We start from the raw sequence: 20,599 nt of genomic DNA on the forward strand, positions 1-20,599 counted from the left end.
CCTACTCACGCCGGCTTGTGCCCGCCCTCACAGTCGGGCATATTTGCGGAATACACCACGCCGCCGTTGACCCTGGCCATTGACCGAGCAACCCAACGTTCCTACCAGCTCCCTCCGCAGGAATGTGTTTAGCACACTACACTTGCATGAATGATGGTGAACTGCACAACTTACAATCAAGGACACCTCACCTTATGTATGAGCTCCCAGTGAGATGGAAAATGATATAATACGTAACTCAATGATTAGCAAGTAAAGAATTACGAACTCGGCGACCCAAGTTTGATTTCCGTACCTCCCATTAACACATTTGGCCAGGTACGGAGCGAAAGAAGTTAAACATACGTTCTGGAGAATATAAATAACAGGCAAAACATGTCTCCACATCTGTCTCCACGTATATAAATAAAGAAAAATATTTCTTACAAAGCCCACCACTTGCAAGGCCTTCTGGGAGTGCATAATCTTTGTCTCCATAGAGGTGACTTTGACCTCACCACCACCATGACAGGCATCCATGCAATGCTTTATCGACCTCGAGAGAGCATAGGTCATGTTCAGATGCCAATTTCCACTGGTGTATGGGAGTAGAGGTTTAACTCAGATTGTGAGTATTAAAGCACAGTGTGTTGAACATAATTTATATTTACATCCATTTGTCAATCCACCATTAAACGAAGGCCTCACGCCGTTTCGGTCATGTGAGGTTGTTTGACCATACTTTAACCACACTGGTCAGTGTGGATTGGTCAAGAGAGTGCAGGGCGTCGGGGACTGGTTCAGATCACTCTGCCCACTGATGTTAGCGATGGCCAGGATTCAAACTCAGGATGCTGCCAGGTTCATAGCGCAGTGCGCTTACCGCTGCGTCAATGCCCCCCCCCTCCCCCTCTATGTAAGCGCTTCATGCGACGGACCCGGCTGCACACGGTACTTACAACTCATTGTTGCAAACAGTCGTGAGTCATCACCACTTGACATTTCGGGCTGCCAATTGAGTAATGTGACCTTGTAGTAAATCCAGATGCTCATTAACTGTTACCAGAATATTTCGTCACTGAGCATTGCTTGATTATTAATTGAGAAAAACAAGCCTACACAACAAGCTAACAAGACTGACAAAACAAGAAAGATGTGTTTATGCTGAGTCAAAGATAATTGGAAAAACTGCACACCTCTGTCTAATATTTTTGCATGGATATCACAGGAAAAATCAACTCCCTCCACGTTTGCATGTCCTTTGCAGGTAAAATTCACACAAGAGTAAAAGCTTATGGTATTCTTATATCGCTTGTTTTCCCCGGACAGCGGTCAGCAACAAAAATAAGAAGGGCCATTAAAAAAAAAAAACACTCAATATTTCAAGACCCGGCGGTTGCATGTGAATACGAGACCGTGATCCTTAATAAAACACATTCCTGCGGAGGGAGCTGGTAGGAACGTTGGGTTGCTCGGTCAATGGCCAAGGTCAACGGCGGTGTGGTGTATTCCGCAAATATAGCCGACTGTGAGGGCGGGCACAAGCCGGCGTGAGTAGGTTAAACGTTGAGTTTTACAAGGGCACCACGGGGTGACCAGCCCCTCCCCTCCCAGCCCCACCCCTCCCACCCCCCACCCAGCCCCACCCTCCCCACCCAGCACCTCCCCACCCAGCCCCTCCCCACCCTCCCCTCTCCATCCAGCCCCACCCCTCCCATTTTTGGATGCATGGACGGACACAGTAATCCCCTGTGGGCTGGTGTAACCAGGAGGTTCCTACCAGTATAACGCTACGAAGCAGTCCTTAAAAAGCCGCATATAGCTCCGGAGCCACAGGTTGCCGACCCCTGCCCATGGTAAACTGGACTCCCATGATCAGGGGTCGGCAACCAATATATAAAGAAGAGCCATTTTTTTCCGAATTCCTTTAAAAATATATATATATATATTTCAACACCCGCAGGTTGTATGTGTTTCCCAATAAAGTAATATCCAACTTTGGATGATATTGGACAATTACACCAGCACACAATGGCCTACTTTTATTCAATTCATGTCACGCGATCTATACCACCCACTGCTGCAATATTAACCAGGGCAGCCTGCAGGAATCGAAACCGCAAACCTCTGCAACAAATGCCGAACGCACCGCTGGACCAAGTCACCGGTATAACTCTTCTGTTGCTCTTCATTCAATACATTGTGCTGTGGGTTTTCAGGATAAAACAAAACCAAGCATGTATTTCAACAACTTAGTGAGGTTTTTTCCCCCCGTGTAACTTAACCAATTATTTGCAGCAAGGTGTCTCATAAATCAATTTCGTTGGTTGGAAGCCCTGGCGTTATGGGCAGGAGCCTTGGACTGAGTCTGATTTTATCCCGTCTCGTCAGCAACGTGCGTTCTCATTAAATCAATAGGCAATGCCCTCCCATGATCTGATGGGTGCGGAGCAACCACTGTGGGTGTGAAAGTCAATGCTCTGGGAGCAGCGTACGTTTGTCTTGTTTATTGAACAAATGCTATTGGGGAAAATGTGGAAGAAGGTTCAAAGATCAATGGAATGAACTTACTTTTCTCTCATACTTTAATTGTTACTACTTGTTATATGCTTCTGACCGTTTTCTTTAAATACATTGCTGAATCGGCAAAAAATACTCACTTGTACAATTGATGTAGCAAGCAGTCCGAGTATCCTTGTGAGCAGCATTCAGCATGACCACGAGCGAACAGCTGTTACTTCACAGGGAAAAAATGCTGGGTCATTTCACTGCTCAGGGTGATTTTGAAGCTGCAAAACGGCAACTGTGAGCAGTCGTTTGGATTACAAACCCTCCAAAGAGGCTTTTATTCCATACTTTGTTGGAAACCACATGTAATATTTAGGTCAGGGTCAATATTGTCTCATTTAAGTTCTAATATATATTTCAAATGTTAGTGTCCTATTATTTAATTCGAATTGTGCTTTTGAAGATTATATTCAGGAAAATATGGCTACATATGAAATATGACGATAAGAGATATTAAAGGTTCTTCAGAACTGGTGCTTTTTATGTGTTAAACTGTACACCACATTCTCTGTTGTGAGGTTGTTTCTTGCATTGCAAACATTTTTTATTCTCAAATTAAGTGTAGAGGCAATGTTAATATGATGTTCTTTTGTATTCACGCGAATCTGAAACCCAGATTTTAAATCAGGATGTCAGTCGTGTTGGCTCAGTACCCTGACTTCTGAGCCACCCGACTGTTGCAACTAAGATGTTACAAAAATGATGAATGTGGAAGAAAATCGTATGACCTGGCGAAAACCCCACCATGCTTACAAGGCCATAACAACTCAAAGCTCTGCACATATTCAATGATGTGAATAGATCAAATCCATATTTGGACTGAATCCATTATGCAGATTGATCTGACCCAAAATCAATCATGAATCAACATTTGGTCACGATAGCCTACGGATAACAACAAGCAGGAAGGCTGCAGCCATTCGGTCTTCTTTTGTATGCCTGATGAAGATGCAGAGCAACAACTACTATATCGCATTCAGGTGATCAAGCCAGATAACCGCGTCAGTAGTAGCAGACTATCGCTGTGTCGTCTCCATCATATTTGTGGATCGGGCATTGCATCGTCATGTGGTGAGCACCAACAATTGTCAGAGCTCTACGGCCCCCGATATATTAAGATGTTTGCAGCCATGTCACGAGTGTTTACATTTGGGAGGAAACTGGAACACGTGGAGAAAAGCCACGCGCGCGTGCGTGCAAGCAAGGGGGCAACGCTCTATCCCAGAGGTCCCAACCCCGCACAGCAGCAGGAGGTGAGTGGTGAGTCCGCGCGTGGCCCGCCAATTATTTTATCTTCCGTCCGCGCCTCTTTCCCGCACTGCGCACTCGTCTCAGTCACAGTTTTGGTAAGCCCACAAGCTGCTGATCCCGAGCCAAAATGAGTAAAAAACAAACGTCGCTGGAAAGCTTCCCATCTCCGTCCGTGAAAAAAATTGTCTTCCACGAAACTGGTGCCAACATGGTTGGGGACCGCTGCTCGTCTATTCCATACAGATGGAAGAGATGGGCGTCTGCAATGTGCTGTACCACCTCCTGGCGAGCCAGGGTTATGACATCTCGACGCACAGACAGCGGGTCTCGCCGCTCGTGCTGCATTACAATGCCACGTGCATAGCAGCCACCGCACCTGGCCCACCGTTGCTTGGCCCTTGTGCCTGTGACGCTGAGCGCGTCTGGGAGAAGCTTTCCGGTGAGGATTGAGGAGGAGGACTTGGCGCACGCCTCACTGCTGCGCGGCCACACACACGCCCTGCGGATGTCGCTGATCCGCTCCCCGTGTTGTTTGTATCTCGGATCCGGCCTCTACTGGGGGTTGGTGAATCACGCGGAGATTCGAGGAAGCTCCGTCACTTGCCGAGGTCGCCATATACCCCCCCAGCTTACCGCAGGGTATGGCGGCAGTACGTAAAGCCTGGTCCAGATGTCTTGTGACCTCCCCCCCCCCCCCCCCCATTTAATTATCTAAGACATAATTTTTTTTTAACGTAAGGTTTATTTACAACAGACATGCATATCCAAAGGAGGGTGGGAGGGGGGCATGTTAGGGATCAATTAATCGGGGGGTCACAAGACATCTGGGCCAGATGTCTCAAGACATCTGTAATCGCAATCAGTCTTCGTTCTGTGACCGCGTTGGGGCCAACTTGACTCCCACCGCACTCCGTGAGTGACCTCGGGTCATCAACGGAGTTGGACAAACACCTTCAAACGATACCGTACATTAAGGACCACAGAACTTGGGCAAATCGTTGGCGGCCCTTTAGGGACCGTCCATAAATGACGTCACGCACCTAGGGGGGGGGGGGTCAGACATTTGTGACGATGCGTGACGAGGGGGGGGGGGGTGAGAAATGTGACGTCACATCAAAATGCGCAACTTTAAATAAATATAGACAACACGTTCTACTTAATTAAATAGGCTTTTTAATAAATGTTTTCTCCTACAACATCAGTGCTGCGCCACATTAAATACGCACTAAAATGACAATAGTTTAAATCGATTTGAAGCATGTTTAATATATATTTGTGGGGGGGGGGCAGAGCTTTGTGACGTCATATTTGAGGGGGGGGGGGTCTGACTTTTTGTGACGCCGTGTGACGAGGGGGGGGGGGGGTCAAAAATCGTCCAAAATCGCGTGACGTCATTTATGGACGGCCCCTTACAAACTCGCCCGAGCGTTTCCGAGAAGCAATGCGCACTGGGGTCGTGTTTGTAAATGAAACGCGTTGACGTCGTGCGGTTTACTGCCCAACACAACCCTGTGTTTGCTGAAGTAGTCGTTGACTCATTTGTTCAGGGTGATAAACCGAGGTTCGTTGGTTGTAGGTAAACAACACATTTATATTTACGCGATGTAACCCAAAAACCTTTATTAGCAATGATTCCAGGTTATAATTATAAAAATAAATAATTATATTGTTGATTGTATATGTTGAATTATGATATAATTAATTTAGTATAATTGATTTATAATATATGCATACAATTCAATATGTAATTAGTATTTAATTGCATATAATATTTTGTAATAATATCAGTATTATATTTGAATAATTAAATATACTTTAGATTGTATTATTTACCAATAATATAGAATACACAAATATTTAATAATATATACAAACATATAATTGTTACGTTATCATATACTACTTATAAAATCATATAATGCAACTTCAAATTATTATTTAGTTACATACTATAATAAAAGCATTATATAAATATAATTCTATAAATGTAAATTTCGATTTAAAGCTTTCGTGACTGCAGGAATTCATATTCTTGGTTCTTTCGGTAAAGTCACGTAGGAGGGAAATAGTAAAATAATAAAAAAATAAAACATAATAATTAAGACAGCGTCTTAATGTCTTTTCGACAGCTCTGTTTCTTCACCTGAGGACGGCTGCTTGCGTTGTGGCCGAAACATCGTGAGAATTTTATTATATAATTTTTAAATATTTTATTATTTTATTATTTCCCTTCTATAAATATACTTCATAATAATTATTAATACATCCGGTTCCGCGTGTTGTTGTTGTTGTTGTTGCTTCTCGGCTGGACCCGGTTCCGCGTGTTGTTGTTGTTGTTGCTTCTCGGCTGGACCCGGTTCCGCGTGTTGTTGTTGTTGTTGCCTCTCGGCTGGACCCGGTTCCGCGTGTTGTTGTTGTTGTTGCTTCTCGGCTGGACCCGGTTCCGCCCGCTCAGTGTCGCCCGCGCTCCGCCATGGAGTGACGCCTCCTGCTGCTGCTCCCTCCACCACCTCGCTCCGTCTCCTCCTCGCTCGTGAACCTCCCTCCTACCTCCTCCTCCTCAAGTCCTCTCAGCTCCGTCGGGAAGCCTTAATGGATGGGAAACTGCCTGAAATCCAGCTCGCTCGACGATGTCTCGCTGCTGCACGACTCGGACGCCGCTAGCACGGGCGGCGTGGAGGACCGGGAGCCGCTCCGCGACTACGCGGGGCCCCCGCCGCCTTACCGGGTAGGGGCGACCATCCGAGCAGCGGTGATTTTTGCGGCCTAGCCCGCGCTCCATGGGAAACGCGCGCGTGTGTGTGTGTGTGTGTCTACACGGTGATGAATTAGGGCGAGCAGGCACTTGGAACTCTTTAGTTAAATCCAGCGTGTGTTCAAAGGCGGATCACAACACTCATCCACTCACCCACTACGATCACAACACCGTCAACTTGCTGGTCACAACAACAACAGGCAACACCCGCCCGCTTTACAACCTCCTGAACAGCTGTCTGTGTGTGTGTGTGAGGTTGTACGCACGGTACATTGTGTCTTTGTTTTGCTGCGCCTTATCGACAAAACATTTATTTTGGATGAGGCTTCTGACCCGTATAGGAACTTTGTTTAAAAATAGTAAGCACATGTTTGCAGTGAGTGGGTTGATGTTGGTTTATGTGACTTAGACTTCACGTATGTCTGCTATACGTGTGTTTGTGCGGTGCACTGTACAGCGAGTGAGATCACAGTATTTAGCAAGTTAATGAGTACTGTACGTTTAAGTGTGTGTAATATGTTGTGTGTTGATGTCAAGATTGATGTGTGTCAAGATTGAGATAACTAAGTGATACTTTCACAATATACGGATTAGTACGTATAGTATTCTATTTAATAATTTAAGAAGCATTATTACTTGTTATAATATTATTGGTATTACACGTTTAGCCGTTTTGTGCCCGGTTTATAAAAGATTATAATAAAAATGGTATTACAAAAAGGTATTGCAAGCTATTGGGTACGTAATATTTACATTATTTCTATTACCTTGGGAAGCCAAGCAGATTCTAAAGGCCTTTTTGAGGAGGATTCTGTTACATTGGGAAATTTAGCCAATTCCATCAATGTCTATTATGCTCCGTGCAATAGAAAACCTTTGTACCTGGAGAAATCTCCACCACGCACAAGAGGCCACAAAAACTCAAGGCTCCGTACAGATAGATTCAATCAACAGATTCAATCCAGTGAGTGGACCAAATCTGACTGTGCACCGAACCCATTGGACCACTGCCATCTCATCTCATAAGGGTGCCATGGTGGTGAGATGTTAACTACCTCGCCTGGTATACGGGAGGTCGTGAGCTCGATCCCAACCCTGACTCCGTTTTTTCCCTCCACGTTTAGGAACGCGTTTAGAGTATGTGGCTGCTTTCCATTTCCACACGATAAGCCACTTAATTGGGCTATCATTTGTGGCCAGGTCGCTTTTGAATAAAAGCTATATAGCTCAGTGGGCTTTGCCTGGTAAAATAAAAAAAATTGTTGATGGTTTAGTTTTGTGTCTGTGTGTACATAATGAGAAGTCCATTAAACAATAAGAGCTGTTGTGTTTCTTGTTTTCTCTTTGAACACGAGAGGTGATTTTTGTTTTATAGTATGTGTATATATTATTGTGCAGGAGTAAACGTGTAACCGAGTGCATCTTGTGGACAAACTGTAGTCGGTTTAACTGTAGTCGTATGTAGCTTCCGTGTACCTCGACACTGGAATTTACTATGCGAGGTCAAATCTCGAATGTGGAACTTGTTCTGCCACATTCATGTTGACGCAGATATTTTTTCTATCAACTACCTGGTTCTCCAAGCGCCACTGCCTGCGTTTTTGTTCCGGCTGACATCAGTGGCGAATTGCGTTTAAACTGATTCGGTATCTGCATTGGTCAGCATGGTGAAGTATGGTCAAACAACCCCTATGGCTGATATGATGTTGGAGGCCTTCATCCAGCAGCGGATTGAGAAACAGATATAACTTGACGTGTTTAATTATACATGCTTTGTGGCACGAGTCAATTTATCTGCTGGCACGTACTGTATTCTGCCTGTCAGTACTGTAGTTCAGTTACTGCATATAAGTAGATACTTATCTAGAAGTACTGTATACTTGTCTGTTGAAAATGTCACAATCTTATCCGATTTAAATATTTACATAACATAACAATTGCCTCTCAGAATGACGTTGATTGCATCTGCTTGAACGGCTTATGAAAACACTGGTTGGCAGTTATAACTCTAAAACTGATATGCGTTTCTGGATTTAGCCTTGCCCAAGCGCACCAATAAAACTTTACAATGTATACGTTTTCAGAAGAGTTTAGCAGTGGTGTTTGTGTGATAATGACACTAGCAATCAAAACGTAGTCCTTGTCAATGTTCTCCATTGCACAAAACGGTCGTTCATTGCTTCAACCAATGCCATTTTCTTCGGATAAGTCACTCAGTTTGTACAATGGACTTAAGACAACTTGAAGGCATTTTTGTTGTTGCGCTTGTGACTGAGGAGTTGCGTTAGGATGGCTGGTTAGTGGGCGGGTGGTTCATGTTGACGATAGAACACGAGATTCGAATTCTCAGAACGTTGCCTGTTAAAGACCCCTCTTGTCAAGCCATCGTTTGAATGAGCGATTGTCGATGAAGGGCATGAATCTGCAGTGTTGACTCATGTCATCAGAATTCTGATTGTCCATTTCTAGCGCGAAGACCAATTGCTGCTTGGGGCTCTGTTACTGGGCAAGAACACCGAGTGACTCACGCAGTCTCTGCGCTTTGTTTTTTCGTACATATTAACTTATTCATTCCTTCGTTGGTCACTTACATTGCTTTGTCAGAGCTGATGGCTCCAGGAATCATTCCCAGTTCAGTGCAGGCATTTCATCAGCCTGGCAAGCATGCAAGCAAAGCATCTGCACTCTATCGCTATACGAACTCTTACCATAATTTGATAATTGCGAGTCATTTTCAAAATTGGGTTAATACGCCGACGCACAATTGCCTACTCTGGCGAGAGACGTAACGACGTGTTTGAGGGCCACTTTTCGACGCACTGACAATAAACGCCTCGTGGTGTTTATCCGACAGAGGGTGGGAACTGTGAACCTTCACAGTGCTTTACATTCATTCTCCTACGTCGGTACCGAGGGCTCCAGATCCCACATGGTTTCGCTGGTCTGCTTGGCTGTTTGTTGTATTAGCCAAGAGGCATTTTATCATCATGTGCCTTTGTCTGCTGCCGTTGCTGATGTTAACAGAAGGTGAGCATTAGCCATGAGGTTATCCAGCCAAAGGACTGGATTTTGCTAAAGCAGAGAGAGTCCTCTGATGAATAAACAAAATGTCATCCAGATTAAACCCTTGAGCCAGGAGCAGCAGCAGTGGTGAGGGCAGCTGCCGGTTCATTCCATTAAGTGGTTTGATGCAAATTGCTCGTCAATTTCGGCAATGGTCATGTAATTTTATGCGGTTGTCAGGGGGGCTGTTTTTGGATGCCTTTGAATTATTAATTCTAAAGCAGACTTGATTCTGCTTTGAAATGACCTGGAGAATGTGATTAATAGCTTTATCCCCTACATCTTTTTTTTGATTTCTCAGTTTTTATTTTATCCCACTTGTACCATCAAAGTAAATGGAATGAAATAGACTAAACATACTTCAGTTTTAAACGTCAGAAGGTCGTCAGTGTCAGAGTGGCCCAGGAAGATGATCCCACAGAACTACTTCCTGGGTCATTTAAAAAGCCCTCTCTTAACCAAGAATAGATGCCATTGTTTCATGTTCTCTGAAAAGTTGTTAACTGCACGTTATCATCATCATCAGCCAGCTGGTATACTGTATATACTAATCTTTAGCTTCCAGAGCAAGAGTAGGTCAAATTAAGTTAAGTTTATTCATTGCTTTTTTTTTCTTGTGTATGTTTATCCGTCACCAGTTGCAGACCGTCGACCCCATTACATGTGAGAGCCTTGTTTCTTGTATTGCAGTTATTTACTTGAATATATTTGTGAAACTAAGACACGTTAGCAGGTGGTCAAGACTTATGACAGAGTGGCAGCTAAAAGAGGAAAACACGACTGAGACGATATTCATTGCAGAGATGGAGTGGTGATATCAGCTCGTGTGTAGATGCTAGATGGATTGTTGCATCGCAAGACCATGAGAGATGGTTTGCGGAGACTTTCCTCCAGCAGTCGATTGATCATGGCTCCGGATGAGGAATTATTTATTTCGTAAAATATGTTCTTATAGTCATTACATGTGTAGTGAGTCACTTCTGAGACACTATTTTAGGAGGCAACAATGTTTATTCTACAATATCTATCTTACACACTGTTCACACACGGGATAACTAATTACGGGTCAGAGCAGCCAACATTCTGTCTGACCCATGACGCCGGAGTTGGAAGACATAGCACCTCTGGTTCCATTCAACCTGTAGACAGCCCTGATTCAGCCTCGGGGCTTCCCTTTTATGCCCCTCAGCGTGAACTGGCTCCACCCTCGGCCACACCCCCTTCTAGAACCTTCCAGGAGGTCCTGGGCTGACCTCCACGTGACACCTGCCTGGCTCCGCCCTTAACCACACCCCCTCCTGGAACCCTCCAGAAGGTCCTGGGCCATGCTTCCCGCATCCTTCACCCCGGCCCATCACGTGCTTTGCCAGCCGGCCGGGGTGACGTGTCCCCACATGCCCCTTTCCACTATCAGCCAGTACCACGCCCCCTAGTGTGGCAGCGGTGGAAACATTTTTTCAGATCCGAATTTGAGGTTTAAGGTTCAAACCTTGATAAACCCTAATAAACCTAATAAATCTTGATTTGAAGCTAATAAACCTCATGGTTTTATTCGCAATACTCCCAGATCAGTACTATTCCTCCTCTGACGAGTCCATGTCATCGCCATCGGACATATAACTGCATTCGGCGAACGCCGCATAGTTGCTCTTGAGGTAGACTAACTTCTCCACCGAACTGGGCGCCAAGTTGTTCCTGAGCTCGCTGTGTATGAAGCCCATAGTTGAGAAGTGGCGCTCCGAGGCTGCAGAGGATGTCGCCATCATGAACAGCTTCACGCCGATCTTCTGAAGATCAGGCCACGCCGTCAGACTGCCAATTCTGCAAAGGTGTCTTACGTCCCTTGAGCAGCATAATTAATCCAAACCCGCCGGCATCCTTCTCTTGCTGCGCCGAAATTATGTACTCAGTGAGCTGCATAAAGAGCGCCTTCTCGCCTCTCCTCATCAACCGCCGTCTCATCGTCGATCTGTGTTTCCAGTAAGATGTTCTCCAGCTCTTTTCGATTAGCCGGGCTCAAGCCCTCTCCAATGAAGCGAGGATCTAACAGATACGCCAGTCCATGGGCCTTTCTGTACATGAACTGAAAGCCACTTGCTGCCAACTTGATCAGGTAGTTGATCTTTTTAGTGCTCGTATGACCGTCTTCGTGCAGCTTAGCAAACTCAGCAGGGAGGGCGGGAAAATCTGGCAAGACTTCAGAGACTGGTACAGAATCGGATTGATATTTGACAATCAATGCGTCGATGGGCATGAGAATGGCAAGGGACTTGTGCAACAGAGAGACAAAATCGTCGCTCGTAATGATGGTCTTGATTCGCATGCGGTTGGATTTCTGACCTGCCGTTCCCCTTGATGAAGTTGCGAGCCGTGACAATGGAATGCTGAATCCTCTTCCGATGACAACAGCGTCTCGCAACAGCCTTTGATTGTTCCTCAACGTGTAGGAGCCAGGCCGGACCAACGTTCGAACGCCTGCGATTTTCTGTTCGGCCTGCAGCTGTGCCTTGAGAACGTGACTGTTGTTAAACAATTTGACTGTCCTTGCACCCCATGATGAACTCAAACAGGTACTCGAACGGATAGTCGATTGGGTATGTGTGTTCTGATTGGCCGGCTTTCCTCGTCTTCGTGGCAGAGATTGTCCTTGACAAGCAAATGCAGACCATGCGACGTACAGCCTTGGAAATAGAATGGGTGAGCCTTCGAGAGTTGTTCCCACGCATTCTTGTTGGTGAATGTGTTGTCGGTAACCGCCCCAGCGAATGTAGTCTTTGGATGGGACGCCATCACACGTTGAAAATCCGAGGCGATCCAGTCAGCGTTGTGGCCCATCTCTGCAGTGGATACTGACTCGAGAAACAACGTTGTGGACGGCGATGTGACCATGTAGTTCACAATCGGATCATTCTTGATGTTTGACCACGCATCAGATGTCAGGCAAACGTTTTTTTTGTCCAGGACGGTGTCAATATTCTTCTTCATGTCGATATATGCCCTGTCGAGCAATGGTCCGGCCAGCCTCTTCCTGTTTGGCAGCACTGCATCTGGGCGAAGGGCCTTCACAGAAACCACCAGGTTCTCCTCCTCGACCCGCTGGAACGACGTGCCCGAGACGAAGTAATGCATTGCTATGGCCTGCTCGAACTTCTCCTTCGCTCGCTTATCGAGCTTGGGTATTAGGTAATCTTTGATCGATCCTTGCTTCATCGACGAAGCATTCGATGTAGATGGAGTTGAGCTGCCGCTTGCCTTCGATGGCTTCGCCCGCTTCTTGTTCGACACATACCACTCGGGACGATCATCTATCTCGGTGCCATTCATTGCCCTCCAAAAAGCAGCGCATGCATTCAGGTGCCTCATCGCCTGCTCACTCTTCTTGTGATGGTTGAATATGGTGTGACAATGTTTGCAGACGGCACTCTTAAACTTGTGCGGTCCTGGATCATCGGTGAAGTAGTGCCAAAACTAGCCGATCGAGCATCCTCTGGGCTTCCCTCTCTGCCAGCAGCCAGCACCACGCACCCTAGCGACCCACTGCGTGGAATTACATGCTGTGCTTTATACTACACCCATATTTCCTTATTCTATTGTCCCCAGTGCTACGCGCCGTAGTGATCCATTCTATGTCACTACACATGTGCAATGTAAAGATGGATTATGGTATTCAGAATGTATGTAAATGAGATGTGATTGATACCTTTAAGCTATTGGTAAGAACAAGACAGAGAAAATGAAAAATAATACATTTCTTAATCAAAGTATGATTCTCATTGCGATGATGGTGGTGGAGCAGATTAATTGTTATAAATATCCCAGATTCTTCTTAAATAGCTGAGCAGACTCAAAGTCCAGTTCAAATCGCTCTGATGTGGGAATTGTGAAACTTCCAAGTCGCCCAGCAATAACCTGGGGCACCACGGTGGCAAGGTCGTGGGTTCGATCGTGACCCTGATGCCTGTATATTTGGGGTTTTCATGTTTTCCCCATGGTCGCATGGATTTTCTCCTGGTCCTCTGGTTTTTCCTTCATGTGCTTAGAGTATTTATCTGCTATAGATTTCCACATGATACGCCACTTTGTTGAGCTATCATTTGTGGCCAGGTTGCTTCTGTAAAAGAGCTGTATAGCTCAATGGGCCTTACCTGGTAAAATAAGAAATAGTTTAATAGTTTAACTTTCGTCAAGAAATGATGATGATGAACTGCATGGTAGTGGTAGACTATCCATTCAGGTGCTCACAAACAGCTATTACGGCTATAAGGGGGATCTTTGTCTTTTTTCAGTGAAAGTGCATAGTGGAGGAGAGTTCAAAATATAACTGGGTCATTTATCATCATACAGGCCATACAGAGCAACTGTTTTGAAAATATTTTGGCGTAAGGATTATGATGATACGTGTACACTGATTAAACATTAGCTTACAGGCGTAGCGTGCAGAGTTTGCTGTACCCCGTGCAATGAGCAGGAAGTCTGACTGCATTTTTTTGTTACAATAGTGAACACCTGCAGAGGAAATTGTGTTTTGAAGCTGCCTGCTGTAACCTTGACTGATCAAGAATGGCTTTGTTTGTGCTGTCAGGAGACAGAAATTGGTGAATGCCGCCAACGTTTCCAGTCAAGCTGTCCAGTTTTATTTTGCAACTAAATGTTGCCCAGCAATTTATTATGCCGCGAATCTACGTTTAGTAGAATGACATGACATGTGTTAAGAATGCACGTGTGTAATAGATATTGTGTTGCTCCTCTCTCAATGTGTTTTTTTTTTCAATTGCAGTACATTACTGGCAACCGATGACCAAATCACCCAGAATGCATCCAGTCTCGTCAGATATCGAAAGCTAAGAAAGATTCATCCTGGATAGTGATTGAATGGGTGACTAGCGTGCATAATAGTTGTTTAAGTTTCTGCGGGGCTATATGGTGGGCAGTAGAGTGCAGTGCTGCAAAACTGATTGTTGTACTGTATTATACACCGATATCTGTGCTCTTTACCTTCACTAGCTTGCACCGTCCTGCATGGTGAAGTATGGTAAAATATCTCACCACCTGCATGGGGTAGGGATGCCGTCATCTACCAGTGAATTTTTCTTTTATTCTGCCTTTTAAACTAATGACAATGCATTTTAACAGTGCTATAGACATCTTGGCACAGCAATGTTTGTTTCGTTTTGCAACTCACAACGGAGCCACGCATGCTTGTTGGGAATGGGCTAGAATCACGTGTCTTTCCAGTGCCCTTCTCAAGGTCCAATCTTACCAAAGTCTCGACGTCATCCTTTTAGCTGTGATGCTGTGTGGTTCATCTCATGCCCATTTGCTGAGTAAGCTCTCAGAACCCATCCTCAGCAAATTAACTTAGAAAGGACATCGAAAATACGTATCAGCTTTTCTTATGTGCAATCATCACTGATCGTGAAAATTGCCACAGTTGTAAACCTGGTTTCATAAAGGGTAGTTACTTTTCAGCTTTCGGTCAATCCACTGCTGGATGGAGGCCTCCCCACTCCTCTTAGTCATCGTTGTTGTTTGACCATAGTTCACCACTGCTGGACCAGCGCCGGTTGGTGAAGAGGGTCCCAGAGCCATTTTTAGATCTCACGTGCCCCACTGATGTTAACCATCCCTGGGAGTCGAGCCGAGGTTGTCCGGTTCATATTGCAGCGCGTTAATCACTACGCCGCCACTCCATTCAAGGGTGGTTACCTACCCACAGATCTCCATGGTGCTGGTTAAGGGCTCTGACTTCACATTTATACATCGATTGGCTGAAAATAAATTTCTGCGCTTAACAATTTATGTAATGACGACTTGTGCGGATGGAATGATTAATTATGCATGCGTTATGTAAAGTATATGGCATGAATGCGATTGACTCGCCAATACATGTAATACAGATGAGGCAGACAATGCAGATGAAAATGATTAATTTCTGCATCGAACTTGGATCCAGAAGTTGTGAGGGAAGGGTTGAATCTTTCAATGACTTGTTCTGACAGACATTTTAGCCCTCTGAGCCAATTGGCTATTTTTTCAGATTTATATTTTTTACTCGTTCAATAACACCTGCACCATTTTCCCCATCAGAGCTTCTACTCTCCATTGGTGGAAATAAAAACACGTGTAATTAATATTTGTACTTAGCCTGTAGATATGGAGCTTCTCATTTGTACATTGACTTTAATAATTGCTTTAGTAGCTGGAGCAATGAAATCAGATGGTGACAGCTCAAGGAGGTCTTCAACCAGCAGTGGATAGATAATGGCTTATGGTGATGCCATCGTGCCATTATTTGTCCGTTTCTGTTTTACCTGGTGTGAAGATGGCTCTTTTGACATATGTTCGTCAGCAAGATTGAGATAGTTAATCTATATAAGGCAGAAAGAGGTATGATTGGACAGGTGCGTTTAGTATCCACTTTTTACGCAGTAACTTTGAGGTGAGGTTGGTGGATCATGCAAAGATTTAACCGAGAAATGTGTAAGACATCTGACTGGAGGGCATAGAGTTATTTTATTTAAAGGGGGGTACAGCAAGTAGGTCCCTGAGCTGTGTGGGTGGAATTTGAGAGTCCTCCAGAAGTATCTTCTCTTGGCACTCTGGTTTCCTCCCAACACGTACATTTGAATACAATTACCCTTTTTACTTTCAAAGGCACATGTAGAATTATTGTAATTTAATATATAGTTTTACTTTTAACTCAAAAGTCTTTGCAGTGACTCCCGCTTCAAAAGAGCATTCATCTCTGCAAGCAGCTTTGAGCCAGTGATAGGATTGATTCCCACATTCCCTTGCCGAGGGCCAGCTGACGAGACGACCATTGTTTAGTTCTTGCGTAGTTGTACTCGTTCCATTGAACCCTGCAGGAGTGACTTGAGTGAAGCAAACTTGGTTTTAAAATTCGTACATTAACCACTGGCGTCATAGTTCACGTAATATTTTAGTTTTGGATGGATTTAACTTTAACATACTATGTGGAAGCTCAAGAACACTGTTTACTTACGATATACGTGAAACAGCTTTATCTGCCAATCTTATAAAGGCGCTGACAGCAGTACATTTGCTGAGGCTTGTAGAAGAAATAGGAAGGCACGTTTTTTCGTATCATTGGCTTGCAACTCCGTTCCAGGAAGCCAGGATATCGCTTTTCTGGTCCCCGTTCCGTGTATCCATTGTGAATTTGACGTCGTTTTCGTGCGTTTTAATAACGCATCTCGTCTGTCTGTCTCGTGCAGTTGAACACAAAGCTGCCCGATGCAATGTTGAGAACGTATGCTGGAATACTTTCATAGCTCACCTTTCCAGATTGGGTAAAATTATTTTATTACATTCAGAGGCCAACAATACTTTACGACCTTCATCATCAACATAAATTTTCTTTAAAAAATGTTTATCCAGTTTATAACATGCATTCTTTCTCTTATATGTTAAATTAAATGCTGTAAGTGTGTCTTATAATCCAGTAGTTGTAGTTGTGTGTGTGAACAGATTTGTTACAACCTTTTTGGCACCGAGCATAAGATTTGAGTGTATCTTACTTTCCGCAGCATCTTATCCTTAGAACAAGGGAAGGGATATGGTTGTAAAGTATGGTCAAGTAACCCCCATTACCCGTATGGCAAAGTGGATAGACAGTGACTGTTGATGTTGAACTATCCCAAAATAGAGAGAGCCCTTATCTATGGGACCGTTTTGCCAGTATCAATAAAAACGGGTGTTCAAGATGTTCAAACACCGAATTAGACACATTAGAAGGACTCAAGTTCGCATTCAAACACTTAAAAGGCTGTCTCTGGTGTAGGCCAATCAGTTTAAGTACAATACTTATCAAAGCATATTTGTTTGCATATTTTACCACGAGTATATGTGGTTAATGCAGACTGGATGCCTTGTAATTGGTGTCAATTTGGTGTTTAAACATCTTAACACCTGTCAGTATTGCCAGAAAGAGTACAAGCCTTTTCTCATTTTATAGAATACTTGCGGGAAGTACCCAGCATTGCCCGGGGGAAAAATATATTTAAAAACTTCTCTTAAAAATATGACATGAACATATACAAATACTAAACTATTGCGAAAGCCCGGCGTGCCTTTTGTCCATTTGAACTTTATGGCGGGACCCCGGGGTCCCAAATAAACGGAAGTGAAAATTGTAATTAATTTATTTTTGGCAACTCCGTCCCACCGCGCACATAAATACTGCGACCCACCTGGCACGGATCATTCTGTTGTCAAGCCGTCCAAGCGCAGCGAGGACGAATGCCGTAGCCATAAACAAAACTTTGAAACTTTGATGAGCGCATCGTGTAGAGCTCGTCGAGAGGAATAGATTGCCGCATCGTTCGCCTTCAACAGACATAAAATGACATCACAATGCAGTTTATGCGAGAGCCGGCGGCTTAATTTGTCTGTCAACAAAATTATAAGAGGCTTGCAGAAGTCCAAAAAGTTATATAAAGTGGGGGGTAAATAGTTGATCTAAAAGGTTTCCGAAAATTGTTGACCCCCCCCCCCCTCAAAAAATGTTTTTACCCCAGCATAGGCATATTTACCTAAACACCCTACATACAATAGAGAGTAGTATCTCGTGACTCTGTGGTAGTATCTGACTCTACAGAAGTATCTGGCTCTATAGAAGTATCTGGCTCTACAGTAGTATCAACTGACTCTGTAGTTGTATCTACTGACTGCACAGTAGTATCTACTGACTGTACAGTAGTATCTACTGACTATAGTAGTCACTACTGACCGTAGTAGTACCTACTGACCGTAGTAGTACCTACTGACCCTAAAGTAGTATCTACCGACTCTATAGCAGTATCTACCAACTCTATAGTAGTAACTACTGACTCTACAGCAGTATATACTGACTATAGTGGAATCTACTGACTAGTATTATTTACTGGCTTTAGTAGTACCTTCTGAAACTATAGTAGTATCTATTGACTCTATAGTAGTACCTACTGACTATAGTAGTAACTACTCACTCTATAGTATTTTTTGGGTCTTTCGGTAAAGTCACGTAGATAGGTTCAAAGAAAATAACAAAAAACTACGACGTTTCGATCGCACCTACTGATGTGTTGCGATCGACTCGTCGTAGTTTTTTGTTATTTTCTTTGAACCTATTTACGTGACTTTACCGAAAGACCCAAAGAATATTAATTACTGCAGTCACGAAAGCTTTAAGGCAAGATTTAACTCTATAGTAGTATCTACTGACTCTATAGTAGTATCTGCTGATTGTAGCAGTATCTACTGACTCTATAGTCGTATCTATCGACTCTGCAGCAGTACATACTGACTATAGTGGTATCTACTGACTGTAGAATTATCTACGGACTATATTAGTATCTACCGACCCTACGGTAGTATCTACCGACTCTTTAGTAGTAGCTACTGACGATAGTAGTATCCGCTGACTATAGTAGTAACTACTTACTCTACAGTAGTATATACTGACTCTAAAGTAGTATCTACTGACTGTAGCAGTATTTGTTTAACACGTAGGCTTTCGTGACCAATATCATCCATAAGAGGTTTTTGGGTTAGATCGTGTAAATATATATAAATGTGTCGTTAAAACACCACCCGACACGGCCAACTAGTAAGGGTTGTCACGTAAACAGAACATGCCAATTCGTCACTAGTACAGCACACCCTTACTAGTTGGCTGTGTTGGGTGGTGGCGGGTTTTAACGACACATTTATATATTTACGCGATTTAGCCCAAAAACCTCTATTATGTAGTAGTATTTACTGACTGTAGTAGTATCTACTGACAGTAGTAGTATCTACTAACTATACAGTAGTATCTCCTGACTCTATAGTAGTATGTACTGACCGTAATAGTATATACTGACTGTATAGTAGTATCTACTGACTTTATAGTAGTATCTGCCGACTCTATATCTCTTCTCTTTCCCTATAAATGTCATTGTTTGTCTGTTAGTGTGGCCGAAACTTGTGAAGGATTTGGCTCGCAAACCGTGTGGTTTACATTTTTAAAAAGTAGCTAGGTACCACGCTGTAAGCCCCGTGCTGAGCCAGCGCTATACTGATTTCTCGTCTGTCACCTTTAAAGTAGTTTAATTAGCGATTTAGTGGTGTTTTCGGTTATTTAATTATTACATAGCGCTGCTCGACCCTACTAACTCACACGCGTTCGGTGGGGGAGAGGGGGGAATTCTCTTTCGTGTGGACACTTCGCAAGCTAACACAGATTTACAGCTCCCTTCAAACATTTATTACCATGACTGTTTTCTCATTACAAATTGCCTTTTATAGGTAAGACATTTAATGACAGGGATTAAGCAATGTTTCACCCTAAGTAACACGCTTTTTATCCCCGACTACCACTACCTTTGCTTTGGCGACCACGTCTTTATGTGAGGCTATGACACTTATGCACACGTTTTCTCTTTGAAAATAGGTACATTTCTAAATATCACTGTCCTGCTCACAAAAAAAACAGGTTTGAGGGGAAGAATAGCCTTTGTCTGTACTCTTGAGGCATAACCAGCCACGTAATATCACTTACTGTGCAGGGGCAAACCAATAAATATACTCATTGTTATTACGTCTTCATTCTATTATATTTACACTTGCCCCGTTAGTACGGGGGTTGAGCAGTGACGTTATGTCAATGACGCTTGATTGGTGCGCATCTGCTCATAGTTACAGGTAGGTTAGGTTCATTTTGTTTTCGTTGACTTTCATTTATTTGCCGTTCTTGCTCGCGGCAAATGTTTGCACCAAAATGGCGGCACACCCTCGTGGTCGCTCCTAATTACTTATTATACACGGTGCATTTCCCCTCTCCCTTGCTTCTTTCGCTAAAGTCACATACATAGAAAACTATTATTTACACACTTATTTCGTTTATACAAAAGATTATGTGCGTGTGTATGTCCATGTGTGCGTGAGTCCATATATGTGTGTGTTAGTCCATATGTGTGTGTGTAAGTCCATGTGTGTGTGTGT

At 43.8% G+C, this 20,599-nt stretch overlaps 1 protein-coding gene across 1 annotated transcript in view; it reads left to right on the forward strand.

Moving 5' to 3' along the window:
- Positions 1–6,237: 6,237 nt before the first annotated feature.
- RNF11 (ring finger protein 11) overlaps positions 6,238–20,599 on the forward strand; it is a 38,245-nt gene continuing 23,883 nt past the window's right edge. The window contains exon 1 of the mRNA XM_061567808.1: positions 6,238–6,526. Coding sequence (XP_061423792.1) covers positions 6,395–6,526 — 132 coding nt within the window. The 5' untranslated portion in view covers positions 6,238–6,394. The remainder of the gene's footprint in view (positions 6,527–20,599) is intronic.

Source organism: Lethenteron reissneri, chromosome 39 (genome assembly GCF_015708825.2).
Source record: "Lethenteron reissneri isolate LAM-NWPU_2019-01 chromosome 39, ASM1570882v1, whole genome shotgun sequence".
Taxonomy (NCBI): Eukaryota; Metazoa; Chordata; class Hyperoartia; order Petromyzontiformes; family Petromyzontidae; genus Lethenteron; species Lethenteron reissneri.